This window comes from Coturnix japonica, chromosome 3 (genome assembly GCF_054131305.1).
Source record: "Coturnix japonica strain WE chromosome 3, WE-NBRP24, whole genome shotgun sequence".
NCBI classification, from domain to species: Eukaryota; Metazoa; Chordata; class Aves; order Galliformes; family Phasianidae; genus Coturnix; species Coturnix japonica.
In genome coordinates, this window is record NC_140665.1 from 103,315,198 (window position 1) to 103,328,954 (window position 13,757).

Sequence of the window (13,757 nt, forward strand, 5' to 3'; positions counted from 1 at the left end):
ATAAACCCCAAAACTTGAAAGTAAAATCAGTTCTCTTATCACAGTGAATCTCTAACCTCAAAAAACACAAAACCCTCAATAGTGGTGAATGACTGTTTGTACTGGGCGTCTCCTTTTTATCTGTGTCTGCCTTTAAAGATACATCACAACCAATCACCAAAATCATACACGGAGTTCCTTCGAAATCAACCCATGGCAGAGATAATTAAAAATAACCAAGTTGGAAGAGACCCCGAAGGATCCAAAATCCAACCTCTTATCTTTATGACAATCCTCCAGCGAGAAATGACTCCTCATAAACACACGCTGCAGTCCATCCCTGAGCCTTACCTGGGCTGGGAGTGTTTCCCTGCATCCCAAGGACAGCCTCAACCACAGCTCCTGGAGCCACTGCCCTCTGCTCACAGTGTGTGGGACAGGCTGAGCGCTGGGTGTGCTTTATGGAGGGATGGCCTCACTTGGCAGAGCCAAAGGCTGACTCTGGGTTCAAGGTCTTGAGAAGCCTCCTTGCTCTGTACCTCCCCATGTTCTCTAGATGGGTTTGGGGCATTCCTGCAGCTCTGCAAAGAGCCACATGCAGCTTTCAAGCAAAAGCCATTGCAAAGCAGCACTGATGAATCTATCTGGGATATGGACCGCAACCCCACAGCAACAACCAACTGCTATGACAGCACTACCACCTTCTGACCATCACAAACACAGGTTATTATCTGATGTGTTGCAGAGCATTTCTAAAGCAGGAAGATTTATTTAGCAGAGTGTACTTTGGACCATTTGTGTGGCTTGTTTGCTCTCTAGACTGCACTCATCCCGGGCAATGCAAACAGACAGCTGTACTTTGGAGACCTGGTTCTATCCTTTGTTTTCTATGTGTACTACATCTCTGCCATCAAATTAACTTTCCAGATATTTATCAGTACTCCAGTACCTGAGATGCAAGGAATATACATCCAAATACACAGCAAATAAAAGGAAATCAGAAGAGTTCTCTGCTCCTCCCCTATGTAGCTTAACATTCTGTCTCAGTGCACGTCTTTCCAGGGAGGGAGGCTGTAGATGCCCCATCAGGGCCAGGCTGGATGTGGCTCTGGGCAGCCTGGGCTGCTGGTTGGCAACCCAGCACAGAGCAGGGGGTTGGAACTGGATGAGCACTGTGGGCCTTTGCAACCCAGACCCATCTATGATCCTCTCCGAAGAGCACCATTTCATTTTAAGCATTATATTCCAGTGTACAGGTGTGGGACTACCAAAAGAAGCAAAGCACACCTTCCATAGGGTGTCACTCACACTGGGCACATTGCTCTGCAGCACACCAGGCACCGGCACTAACACACACTGCAGCAGCTGGGCTAAGCAAAGGCAGCATCCCTCTCTGCCACGCACCCCAGCCAGCTGCCACCCCCACCCTGCTTTATCCCAACCCAGCTTTGGGGGTCTCACTCTCAGTCAAGCAGAAGCAGTGAAGTATCTCATACAGTTCAGGGTATAAAAGCACAGTGGGATGAACAGGGATGCAAACAGCGAGGTGAGACAGCAGCTGGAGCCTGCAACACACAGCCTCAATGCACCGCCCTGCTCCACTCCCTGCCTCCATACACACAGCTCCTAAAGGAAATAGAGCAATTGTGTAACACCTCTCTCTTTTTTCTTTCCTCTTTAACCTGAGACACAAACTGCTTTTGTGAGAGGCTCTGAAAAACAGCCCTGCTCTGGTTTATTTGTGCTCAAAGACCCACTTTTCTCCTGGCTGTACCCACTGCCTCTCACCTCTCCAGCCTCTGAGCTCCCTGCCATGGGGGCACTGCTCTGCCATGGGGCTGGGGTGGGCACGGGGAGCACAGTGGGTCCCTCCCTACTCAGGACGTTCTGTGACTCTATGACTCCATAACCTTCAGTTCCACTCGTTCCAACATCCTTCTTCCTTTTCCAGCTTCTGGGCTGTGGTGCTGTCATGCTCTGCTCACACTCTTTGCTATTCAGCTTTTTAGACTTTTAATTTAATTAATGGCACCTTTCCAAAACTTCCAGAACTGCCATTTTTCAGCCTAAATGAAAAGCCTCCAGGAAGATACCAATTAATTCTCCTGTCGCAGCTCAGCAAAGTGTGGGCTTTACGTGAGTCTCAATGCATTACGCAGGAAGTCCCATTACTGGAAATGTTCTCTCTGTGGTTATAAATCCTCAGGTGACGACACAGGTGTTGGCTGCAATGACAACCGCATGGACCCAGAGCTTCACACATTGCACTGGACATGGCCTGGACCTTCACATTGCAGGGACGCAGTGAGCATGGCAGGGGTGCTTGGGGGTGGACTTGGGGATCTTAGCAATCTTTTCCAACCCAAATAACCCTATGATGCCAGCCATAGAACCTCAATAAGCTATCACTGAACACACAGAGCCCACGTCAGGAGGAACAGCTTGGAGAGGGAAGGTATCAGGGCAGGTGGACCCACACAGGGCTTTTAATACATGAAGCTCCATACAATTACAAACCAGGAATATTTGTCAAATCCCTGCTTGCTAAAGAAAAAAACCCACTTGTGTCCTGCCCAGGTCAGACAGGCTGCACCTGAGCTGGCACATTCTGGAGGATGCAGGAAGAGGCCATGCATACACGTGTGGTATGCAGCTGACATTTCAACTCATCACACAAACCACCCATCAGGGAGTGCAAAGCAATTAAGTACCCTCAGCTTGACAGAAGGGAGGAGCTGGAATTTGCTTTCCCAATCAGCTAGTTCTGTTTGCAAAGGGCCCCATACAACTCCCACCTGCTAATCACAGCCTCATCAAAGCGGGGATGCACAGCTGGCACCTGGTTTGACACAGACAAATCTCAGCCCTCACACAGAGGCTTTGGAACACCTTTTGAACACCTAAAGATCTGAGCTCTTTGCTCAGAGTTTGCATGAAGTTCACTATTCATAATGCTGCACACTGCTGACTGTAGGGGGATGTTCTTCACGGAATCACAGAATGTCCTGGGTTGAAAAGGACCATAATGACCATCTGGTTCCAACCCCCTGCTGTGTGCAGGGTCACCAACCAGCAGCCCAGGCTGCCCAGAGCCACATCCAGCCTGGCCTTGAATGCCTGCAGGGATGGGGCATCCACAGCCTCCTTGGGCAACCTGTGCCAGTGCGTCACCACCCTCTGGGGGAAAAACTTCCTCCTCAGATCCAACCTGAACCTCCCCTGTCTCAGTTTCAAACCATTCCCCCTTGTCCTATCACTGCCCACCCTCACAAACAGCCGTTCCTCCTTCTGCTTATACTCTCCCTTCAAGTATAACACAAGAGCAACGATGATACAAGCTGCAATATCCCAGGGTCCTATCACATCACAGACACACTCGTCTATTTGTATTGCATCAGGTTTTGTTCTCGGGTACCCATATAAAAAATAAAACAATCAGGACGAGCTTTTAGGGCAAAACCGGATTTGTTTCCCTTTTATTTTTCCTCAGGGGCACTGAGGAAAGGAGCCCTGCTGAGCTCAGCCCTCGCTGGGTCGCGCTCCCCTCCGCCCTGCGCTCCGTTCCCATAAATGGAGCAGCACGTCGGGCTGCCCGTGAGAACCCCGCCGGGCTAAGAATAACAGGGCACGCTCCCGAGGATAGAAACGACAACAGAATCAAGGAGCTCTGTCTCGGCAACGCGACCTAATTGGAGCGACACGAAGAACAAAGCGACGCGTGTTTGAGGGAGATAAGAGACCGGGAATAGAAGTTGGACGGGCTGTAGGAGCCCCGCTGGCCGCCCGCAGCTCACCTTCACGAAGAGCTCGATGTCGGGCTCCTTCCCGTCCCCGTTGGCAGCGGAGGGCACTGACATCTCTCACCGCAGGGCTGAGCTCCCGATGGGGACGGGGACAGCCGCGCTCCGGGTGGGTTTCCCTTCTAAAACATCATCTGCGGGGAGCGGGGCTTGACAGCAGCGCAGCGGGAGAGCCGGCAGGTGAGCGAATGGAGCGGAGCGAATGGAGGAGCGGAGCGCTGCCACCAGCGCAACAAGTGCGGCCCCGGGAGCGCATCTGTCGGAGCGCGGCTCGCAGCCCGAAATAGTCCCAGCGTGAAGCGGAGGGTGGGGTTTGGGCTCGGGGAGGAGACACGCCGTGGTACCGCCGGCCTCGCTCCGCGCCTCGCCCTGCAGCGCGATGGGAACGGGGTCGGGATGTGCGGGGTGGAGGGGTGGGGTTTTGTCCCATCTTTTTGTGCTGGGTGTTTTGTCGTTTGCTGTTCAAAACCTCAGTATTACTATTGCTGTTGTTGCTGATTGTCCCGGTACAGACGGGCAGCACTCTGTGCATGCAACAAGCCGCATCAATATAGGCACAGAGGCGTACAGAAGCCTGGCTGATAACCGCACGTGGGAAGAACAGCCCGGTGCTGCTGCTCCTGGGAGAGCTAAGGAGTGGGAATGGGGTTATTCAGGGGAACAAAGGGCTGCAGGGGAACAACGTGAGGGTGCCCCATGCCTTGGTTCAGCCTTAGGCACCGTGTGGGGACAGCAGGGTGGTGGGATATGCCTTGCAGGCATTCAAGGCCAGGCTGGATGTGGCTCTGGGCAGCCTGGGCTGCTGGTTGGTGACCCTGCACACAGCAGGGGGTTGGAGCTGGATGAGCACTGTGGGCCTTTGTGACACAGGCCGTTCTGTGATTCTACAATTCTATGCTTCTTTAAGGCTTCAGCATCTGACTGACACGCTGCCCATCAGCCTGATGTGACTCAAAGGGCACCGTGGTGACACAGATGACACAGACACCCGGAGCAGGAGGTGACACTGTGGGCTGACACAGGGCACGGCAGGGCTGAGTGGCAGCTCCTGCTCACTGCTGTCACACCCTCAGAGCGCCCGTTGGGTCACAGCTCCTCGCCCTGTCCCTGCTCTGCTTTGTGACCGATGCAGCACAGGAAAACCCACACCTACAGAGCACAGCAGGTTCACCTTCCCTGCCTGACACCTAGAAACCTCTTAGGAATGTTCTGCTACAAACAGCAGGCTGTGGTTGCTCAAAGTGCCCCCAGCTGTAAGCTCTGTGCTCACTCCTCCCTGCCCAGTGACCCCCGGTGCCACCCAGCGCCTCTGCAGCACTGCAGGTGAAAGCAAGGAGGATCCCAGCTGTGCGTCCCTGTGGCACCCAGATGGTTAACCAGGAGGTCTCGTTATACTGCTTGCAACTGTAATTACAACACAATCAACAGTGTGATTAGTGTAAAAGTGTGCTTATGGTTTGTAGATCTAATTAGCTCTCATTCAAATGACTGGAGGATTAACTGTAAGAGAATTAAGTGTTATTAGCCCTTTGATTTCAGATTCTTACATGTAATTCTTGGACAAGGTACATTAATTACTAAATATTTATGGTGTAATTATTCCTAGGCCCACAGGCAAACTTCCCAGGACATGGGCTGAGCCTGCTTACATGCAGCAGGAAGAATCACTGCACTGTCATTACGGATTGCAGCTCTAAACATCAGCTAATGCTGTAATCACAGTCACTGCATCTCTGAGACGTGCCCCAAAGAACCATCCTGTGGTCTGCATGAGGAAATGCCTTGCTGAGCAAATGATGCTCCATCCCTGGAGGTGTTCAAGGCCAGGTTGGATGGGGCCCTGGGCAGCCTGGGCTGGTATCAATGTGGAGGTTGGTGGCCCTGCCTGTGGTGGGGGGTTGGAGCTTCATGATCCTTGAGGTCCCTTCCAGCCCAAGGCATGCTGTGTGTGTGTGTGTTTGGGCACGAAGGCTATCAGGGACACCACAGCTCTGTCAGTGCTCTGAGCCCCATCCCCTGGCCTTGGCTGTGTGCAGGGGTGGGGGCACTCAGTAAGAAGGTGACATCCAAGAACAACCTGTATCACCTCAAAAAGCTGGATCCCTTCTTTGTACAACTGCTGCGTTCTTGACAGATACTGAATTCTTGACTGAAGGTAAACATGGCAGGAGGCAGAATGAAAGGAAATACATACGTGTGTAATACTCAGGGAATCGATTCATGCATTTTCTGTTTTGCTGTCATCTAAAACGGACTTACCACATCTGGGCGGAACCTTTTGGACTGGAATTGTTATCATTGTCCGCACGGCTCTGCTCTGTGTTATGAAATCAGCTCTTTCTTCCATCAAATTGAGGCTAAGACACTGATAAATAATTCGTACACTCTCATTTTACCACGAAGAATGAGCCGCTCCGCTTGGCCTATCGTTTTCTTGCAAGTCAGAGGCAGTGCAGGCTTTGAGTTACCCACAAGAACATGACGTACTGAATTCTGAACTCTCCATAGGCCGGGTCACTACAGTTTGAGGCTTATGAGCGATATAAATATGAGCGCATCACGGCATGAATAAATGAGGACAGCTTCAGAAAAGGAGCCGTCACCTCCCCACGTAAGACCTCTATTGTAGGCGCCCCGACGCACTATCAGCTTTCACTGCCCTGATCCAGCCTCACTTCCAGCAAAGATTTGTCCCCAGGGGGTGATGCAGGGGCCAAGCATCCCATGTAACTCTATCGTGGAGCTCTCACCGAGAGGGATGGGGGGATCAGTTCTGACTTACGGTCATTTGCAACTGCATTCATTGTGTGTGGGTATCTTTGACGCAGCGCTTGTTTAACAAATGGGAGCGACTTTGAAGCCAAAACTAAAAGGGATGAATTGAATAATTTTGATTTTCATTTGAATTACGTATCTCTATCAAGCCCTTGATTGACCTTCAGAGACATCCAGAAGGATTTGTCTTGGATATTTGGGGTCAGCCTGTGTTCCCCTTGCTGCACAAGACACACAGGGATGTAAGAAGCACTTCTTAGCCTCAAACCAGAGCTCAAACCACATTTCCCCCAGGGATGTGCAGCACCTCAACACGTGTTGGTTTGGCAGAACGAGGAGGAGTGATGATTTTGTTCCTTCTTCTACGCTGTGGTTGCTGGATGAACTGCACTGCCCACCAGGAAGGGCAGATGCTACACCACTTTGCTTTGCAGAGCGAGCTCTAGGCCAGGAGTACCACGTGGTTTTTCTATATAATTACATTTTCACGTGGATTCAGTATCAAACCTCACCGCAACATTAATAAATGTTAACAGCTTTGAGAGAAAAACCCACTGCTGTTCAGTGTGAGGAGAGATTTCATTATGGATAATTATCTCAGCACTTGCATTCAGGCAGCCACTGCAAACCACTCATGGGGAAGGAGCTCTTAAAATGTACAAAACCTCCTCCTGGCACTGCATTCAGTGAAGAGGCTTTGAGGGGATAGAGGTCTCTGCGTGTTCTATCAGCCCCCAAACCACTGCTTCAGTCCAAATCAACAGTCTTCCCAATGGAACAGGGAGAGCTCTGCAAGAGGCACTGCTGGGGATGCAATGGAGAGCATCACAGATTGCCCAGAACTACGGGCTCGGTGTAACAGAGCAGATGAAAAGAAGGAATGGAGTCATCCTCGGCCCTTGTTTTTCAAAATGAATCCTCTGTAGTATTAAGTTCTATGGAGAGCAATGGCACCAGGTAAGCCATGTACCCACAGCTGTTGACTCACTGCTGCCGTTCAACGAGAACTGTGTGATTTTACTTCCAGCTGCAGCAGAGCAAACAGCACGTATCTCCGCCTTCATTTCCAAGTGCTCAAGAGTGTATATGGTAAATAACCATTTAGGTTATTTCTGTTCACTTCTTGGTGTGCTTCTTGTCAGAAATTACATCTAAATTAACTATAATGTGAAGTAGATCTTTGCAGCCAGGATGAAACCCCCCAAAGCGAAAGACTGGCACACAGTGCTGCTCCAACCTCAATTAATGCATTATTCATGCAAAGAAACAGTTTGAAATGCCACATACACACAGATCTCAGGCTGGGTTTCCACCCCTCCCAGTAAACAAGGCCCAAAGATGGCACAATTGCTGCTGATTCCTTTGGAGACGTTTGTGCCTCGCTCTGTTGTTTAGTGAACAATTTGGCTGAGAGCAGAAATTGCCTTCTGTGTCAATGCACTTTATTTCTAAAACGCGAGGCCTCCACACCTTGCTTTGAGATTGTCCGTGACTCAGAGCAGCTCCCGTGGTTGGAACACTGCTGTTAGTGGCATCCAGCTGTGCCAGCCAAACCCAAAGTGCTCACAGTGTGCAGCTCCCAGGCTGACGAGTGGGGCCTGTGGCTGTTGGCTCTGTGCTAAAGCCATCCTTAGGCCCCATGGAACAGCATGGGCAGATTCACATCTCTGTAGCAGCAAATGTAAGCAGAGGCAAGGCCGTATGCTGACCTTGAGCCTTGCAGCACAGCCTGCAACCCTCCCATCCTCCTTGGGAAATTGCCCTCATTCATTTTTCATTTCACCTTTTGGTACTTCTGGGCTAAAGTTTCCATCAAGTTTGCCAGTGCCCAAGCTCACTTACCTGGAGCTGTTATTAAAAGAAGGGTGGTTTTGGTTTTTGTTTCCTTCAGTGCAAGGGTTCAGTGTCTTGAAGCACCTGACGGTGGCTTGGTTAGATCTCATTTTAATTTTTGCTTAAGAAGACACAAACGGAGGCAGTGTGGTCAGCTGGGCACAGCCACAAACCTCTCTACTGCAGCTGTGCTCACAGGTTGTTCACATCCCCCGGTGATAACTGCCACCATGCACAGCTCCTCTGGGCTCCTGAGGCCACATCCCACAGCCTCAGGTGAAAGAGAGTGGTGGCAAATCTTACAGAGCTTAGCTTAAGTCTGAAGGCAAATCCCAGTGTGAGCTTCAGCTCTGAGCACAGCAATGGGGTCTCCTTTAAATCCATTCGAACCGAGAAGGTTTGGTAGTCCAAGGCAAAGAGCTCAGGAGGTGAAGCCAGGGGTGCTGCAAAGAGGGATGGGAGCTCCCACCAGCACTGCTCCTGTTGGCTCTCCTAAAATCTCTAAGCTATGCAATTACCAAACCAGCATCCTCTGCAATTATCCTGTTTGCTATGAGCGATCTCTCAATTAAAAAATAAAGTGAAAGGTAATTGAATGTCCTTATGAAAGGGAAAGGGGGCAGGCAATTATAAGTGACCTTTGCAGATAATTAATTGTATCAAATGAGAGCTGAAGGCAAGTCAGCCAGGTCATCTGCCAGTGCTGCAGGATGTGACAAAGCTATTATAGGCCAGGAAAAATAAAACAAAACCTATAATTACACCAAACAGGAATCCACCCATCCAAATTCCATAGTACAAAGCTGCTCCAAATCAAAGAGGAGGACACACAGAGACTGGAGCGAATGCATGAGGGAGTGGTTATTGATAGGGCTGATACTGCCACCTATTTTTAGGGCTCACTAACGCTCTCCCTGATGCTGCTCTGCTTTCAGTTCCATGCAACTTCTGCCAGAATTCAGGGGAGTTTTCCTCCTTTTTGCAGGGTGCTTCAGGCACTCACAAGTTTATCCCGCATTGCATTCAGTGCTGTGGCCAGCACTCCCATCCCAGTGCCTGCAGCTTGGAACAGAAGGCAGCCAAAGCCAGGAAGGGAAGTGCAAACACACTGCCCCAGAGCCAGCAGCAGGGCTAAGAGCAGAGTCCTGGATGCTGTGTGAGAGCCCCATAAGGACGTTTGCTTCTTAGAGCACTCAGAATCCTGCAGCCAGAGCATGCTCTAGGTGCATGCGTGTGCATCCTTGCACACAAATCACACAGGCATCCTTCAGGCACGCATCCAAAGACACACCAACAGCCACCTGCAGGACAACCTGCCCTTGGACGTGATCTGTGAGTTTTAAAACCAGAACGCGGTTCCTTCCGCCGTGAGTCACGCGTTCCGGCGTCCTCCTCTGACAAGTTAATAGTTAAAGGGAATTAAGCAGCACAAAGCGTTCCTCGGAGCTCAGGAGCAGCGTCTCCTCCCCGGCCAGAGCAGCCCGGCTGCTGCCTCTGCTTTTATACCCGACTATTTTTAGCTGTTATCAGCTGCGGTGCCCGGGGGCCAATCAGCACCCGGTGCGTCCAAGGAACTCCTCTTGGTCCAAACTTCATTCTCCGCAATCTCTCAGGGAGGAGCCCCATGGCAATGAGTTTGCTGCCCCGAACTTTTGCAGGAAGCTGTATACAGGGCACCTGCGTTACAGGAGGTGGGGGCTGACCCAGCAGGGATGCGCCCTGCCCGCACTTGGTGCAAACAGCAAGAATTCAGCGTGTCTCATTCAGCACAGTGCAGTATGCACCAGCTCTGGGCACTGTGCAGTGCCTCACTGCCTCACTGCACGCAGCTCCTTTCTTACATCCCACCTCCATCTCCCCTCCTTTACTCTGGACCCATTTATTGCCCTTCTCCCGTCACGCAGACCCTGATAAGAGTCTGTCCCCTCCTTCCCTACAGCCCCTGTAGGTACTGACGGCCGCTCTCAGCTCTCCCTGCAGCCTTCTCCTCGTGACCCCAGGGCCACGTTCGTCTGCCACTTAGTGGCTGATCTAGAAATCTCACATCCTCATCATTTGTCATAGTGAGAAGAGAACACTGTGTAGAGAGATAGAGGAGAATGAAGTTTGGACCAAGAGGAGTTCCTTGGAGGCACCGGGTGCTGATTGGCCCCTGGGCACCGCAGCTGATAACAGCTAAAAATAGTTGGGTATAAAAGCAGAGGCAGCACTAGTGTCATTTGTCAGAAGAGACCTGCCCCACTCTCACTGTAAATACCTGAAAGTACTTAAAGTACAAAGTGAGAGTGGGGCAGGTCTCTTCTCACTAGTGACAAATGACAGGACGAGGGGAAATGGCCTCAATTTGCACCAGGGCAAGTTTAGGTTGGATATTAGGAAGCACTTCTTTACAGAAAGGGTAGTTAGGTACAGGAATAGGCTAAACAGGGAGCTGGTTGAATCGCCATCCCTGGTTGTGTTTAAGAGCTGTTTGGATGTGGTACTCAGGGATATGATTTAGTGTAGGGTTTTTAGAGTTAGGGTACTGGTTAGGCTGAGGTTGGACTTGATGATCTTCAAGGTCTTTTCCAACCTGGGTAGTTCTATGATTCTATGATCAAATGATTAACTTAGAAAATGGCACTGAGCTCATCCAGTCCAACCGCCATCCCGTCACCACCACACTCACTTGTAAAGGACCAAGGAAAAACACTGACTTTCTGTGGTACGCTTGGCATGTCTCCAGCACCACCACTAAACCATTAGAGTAGGCAGCTTCCTTAGGAAGCCTGTGCTGTGTCCCAGTGTTAGCACTTAGCACTTAGCACTTAGCACCTGCTTTCTGTGCCGGAGGAGAATCAGAGAATCAACAAGGTTGGAAAGGACCTCCAAGATCATCCAGTCCAACCACCCACATACCATCAATACAGGGATATAGTTGTAAGAGTCTATACGCAATGTTAAGATCAACCAGAGTGCAGTAATACAGATAAGGGAACAACCGTATCTAAATTTCACTTAGGGATCAGATAGAAGCCCTTTGGACCCCGAGGAAGTCAAAGCTCAGGATTAGAGAGTACACAGCGGGATGGTGGAAATCAGAGTCACAGAATCACAGTGTCCTGAGCTGGAAGGGACCCGTGGGGAACACTGAGTGCAACCCCTGGTTCTGCACAGCACCACTCGAAATTCAAACCACGTTTCCAAGAGTGTTAGGCCTTCTGCAGGAAGGTGAGGAACCATTATAAACATGTTAGGGAAAATATATATATATAGTTTCTGAAAGGAAAACAGGTGTTGGGATAAGTGAAAACCAGTGAAAAGAACCAAGAAATTAATGGATTTCTGACTGACACTATTCTGTGTTTACGTGGGGACATTTCATTTCAAACAGAATGGCGTGTTTACCTAAATGATGGTAGGAATCTTAAGGAAGGCATTAAAGGAACCATTTCTTGCTTCTTGTTTAGTCTGCCCACAGAAACAGAAGCAACTGGGCACAGGATGCAGCTGTGAGAAGAGGCACCTTCCTGCAAAGAACATGTGCAGAATGGATTTGCTTCGTTAGCCCAAAACAAAACCAGAAAGACTGAGCCTAAACTGACCCAGAAGTGCTGACTGAAGGAAGGAATGCTCGCAGGGCACGCTGGCATGAGAACACAGACATATTAGCTGCACGCAAATACATATAATTTGGAAATTAGATTAAGATGTCAAACCATAGAGCAGTGTCGCTCTGAAACAGCCTTCCAGCCCAAGTAAGAGCACAGGTGGACCCTGTTCTGTGTGTGAGTTATATATGACATGATGAGGCTGGCAGTGACAGCCAAGGATGCAGTTTCATGCCCCCAGAAGGTCACCATGAACTTCCCTTTGGTTTACCACAAGCCAACACAAATAATCTTGGTGAACATGCAGATCTTCACCTTTCTGTGCCTCACGTGTACATACATATAATCACAGAAATAGTAATTCTCTCTTGGAAGACTTGCTCTGAAGTTTTACTTCCTCAGCACCTGCTTGGGGGTGGCCACATGGAAGTTGCAACAGAAACCCAATTAATTCCTCAATGACAATTCTGCTTTTGGACGCTGTACTGAACACAGACCTTTGCACTGACCAGTTTCTTTCTCATTTGTTTCTAATTGTGTGGTACCATCTTCATCAAGGTCACCAGTGCTTAGCAACACTATCAGAGATGTACCAGCAGTAAAACATCAACAACAGTTGTATGGCTTCTGATATGAAAAAGTTCACCCATAGGTTCAGCTATCAAAACCACATAACATGTCAATGACTCACGCTAGAATGATATACTTCCTCCTAATGTTTCTCCCACAGAATGTAGTTTCATTTAGGTCTGTAGTAAATTCAGCTGGTTCTTCTGCTCCAGTAGCATGGCAAGTACAAAACAAACATAGCTGAAGGAATCATACATGGAGATTGCTGTTAAATTCCTACAGTTAAAAAGAAGAGTGCTGGTTCTTAGTCTTGGCAGTGAGCTCTTATCTGCTGGCTGAACGCCTGAGCTGTCCAGCATCCCAAATCTGCTCCCTGTTCACTTCAGCTGCTGCCGAGTGCAGTCACTGCAAGAAGTGAGGAATGAAGTAGCTTGAGGAAATCAGCCTGGAGCTTGTTTCCAGACTGACAAGGATGACAGAAATCTCACCTAGTGATACCCCTAATTTGTCATCCAGGCTTTGTGTTTAAGCTGCTGCCGGTGGCATCCAGCCTCAGTGATTCCAGTGACGACCCACTGTATGCGGGGAAGGTTTATGGCTTGGTTTGGAGGCCTGAGTCTAGACATCCAGAGCCATGAGAGAGGCCCTAGGATAGCTGAGAAATCCATAAAGAGATATGGGAGAGGATGCATAGGAGGTCCAAGGCCTTTTGCAGTGGAAGCTGGAGGTCAGGAAGGAAACCACAGGGCACCTCAACCAGCGCCTGTGGTTGGAAAGCTGAATGAGATTGCTGCTCAGCGCAATCAGTGGCATCAACAGCACATCTAATCATAACCTACAGCTTGTGCCTACATCTGATCACACGGGTGGGCATCCCACTGCATCATTCAGTTAACTTCTTATTTGCAAAAGGAGCTTAGCAGTAAATAGCTTAAGTCAGGTAGAGCCACACTGCATTTCTAGCAGAGTAATTCTCTGCCTGCAAAACCCCACTGTTTTCACTGCACCAGATCTCAATACTAAGAGAAACCTGATGTTCTCAAAGTCAAACAACCGGCACAAATAGGCAAAAGTGCTGCTCAAAGCTGTACGCAAACAGGAGAGCACCAAGTGGCTGCTTCCACTGGGAGAACAGCAGAAGATGAACTTGGTAATTCTACATGTAAGAAGACCAATAAATATGCTAAAATATAGCACATAAAACATTCTG

The 13,757-nt window shown here is 49.6% G+C and overlaps 1 protein-coding gene across 2 annotated transcripts in view; it reads right to left on the minus strand.

Moving 5' to 3' along the window:
- The window catches only part of CLIC5 (CLIC family member 5), a 61,331-nt gene that overhangs the window by 45,133 nt on the left and 2,441 nt on the right, over window positions 1-13,757 (minus strand). Inside the window, exon 1 of one of the 2 annotated variants that reach the window (XM_015859913.3) lies at window positions 3,774-4,057. The exons of the other annotated variant lie outside the window; for it this stretch is intronic. Coding sequence (XP_015715399.1) covers window positions 3,774-3,836 — 63 coding nt within the window. The 5' untranslated portion in view covers window positions 3,837-4,057. Of the gene's footprint in view, window positions 1-3,773; window positions 4,058-13,757 lie in introns of those variants that run through there. 2 annotated transcript variants of the gene reach the window in all.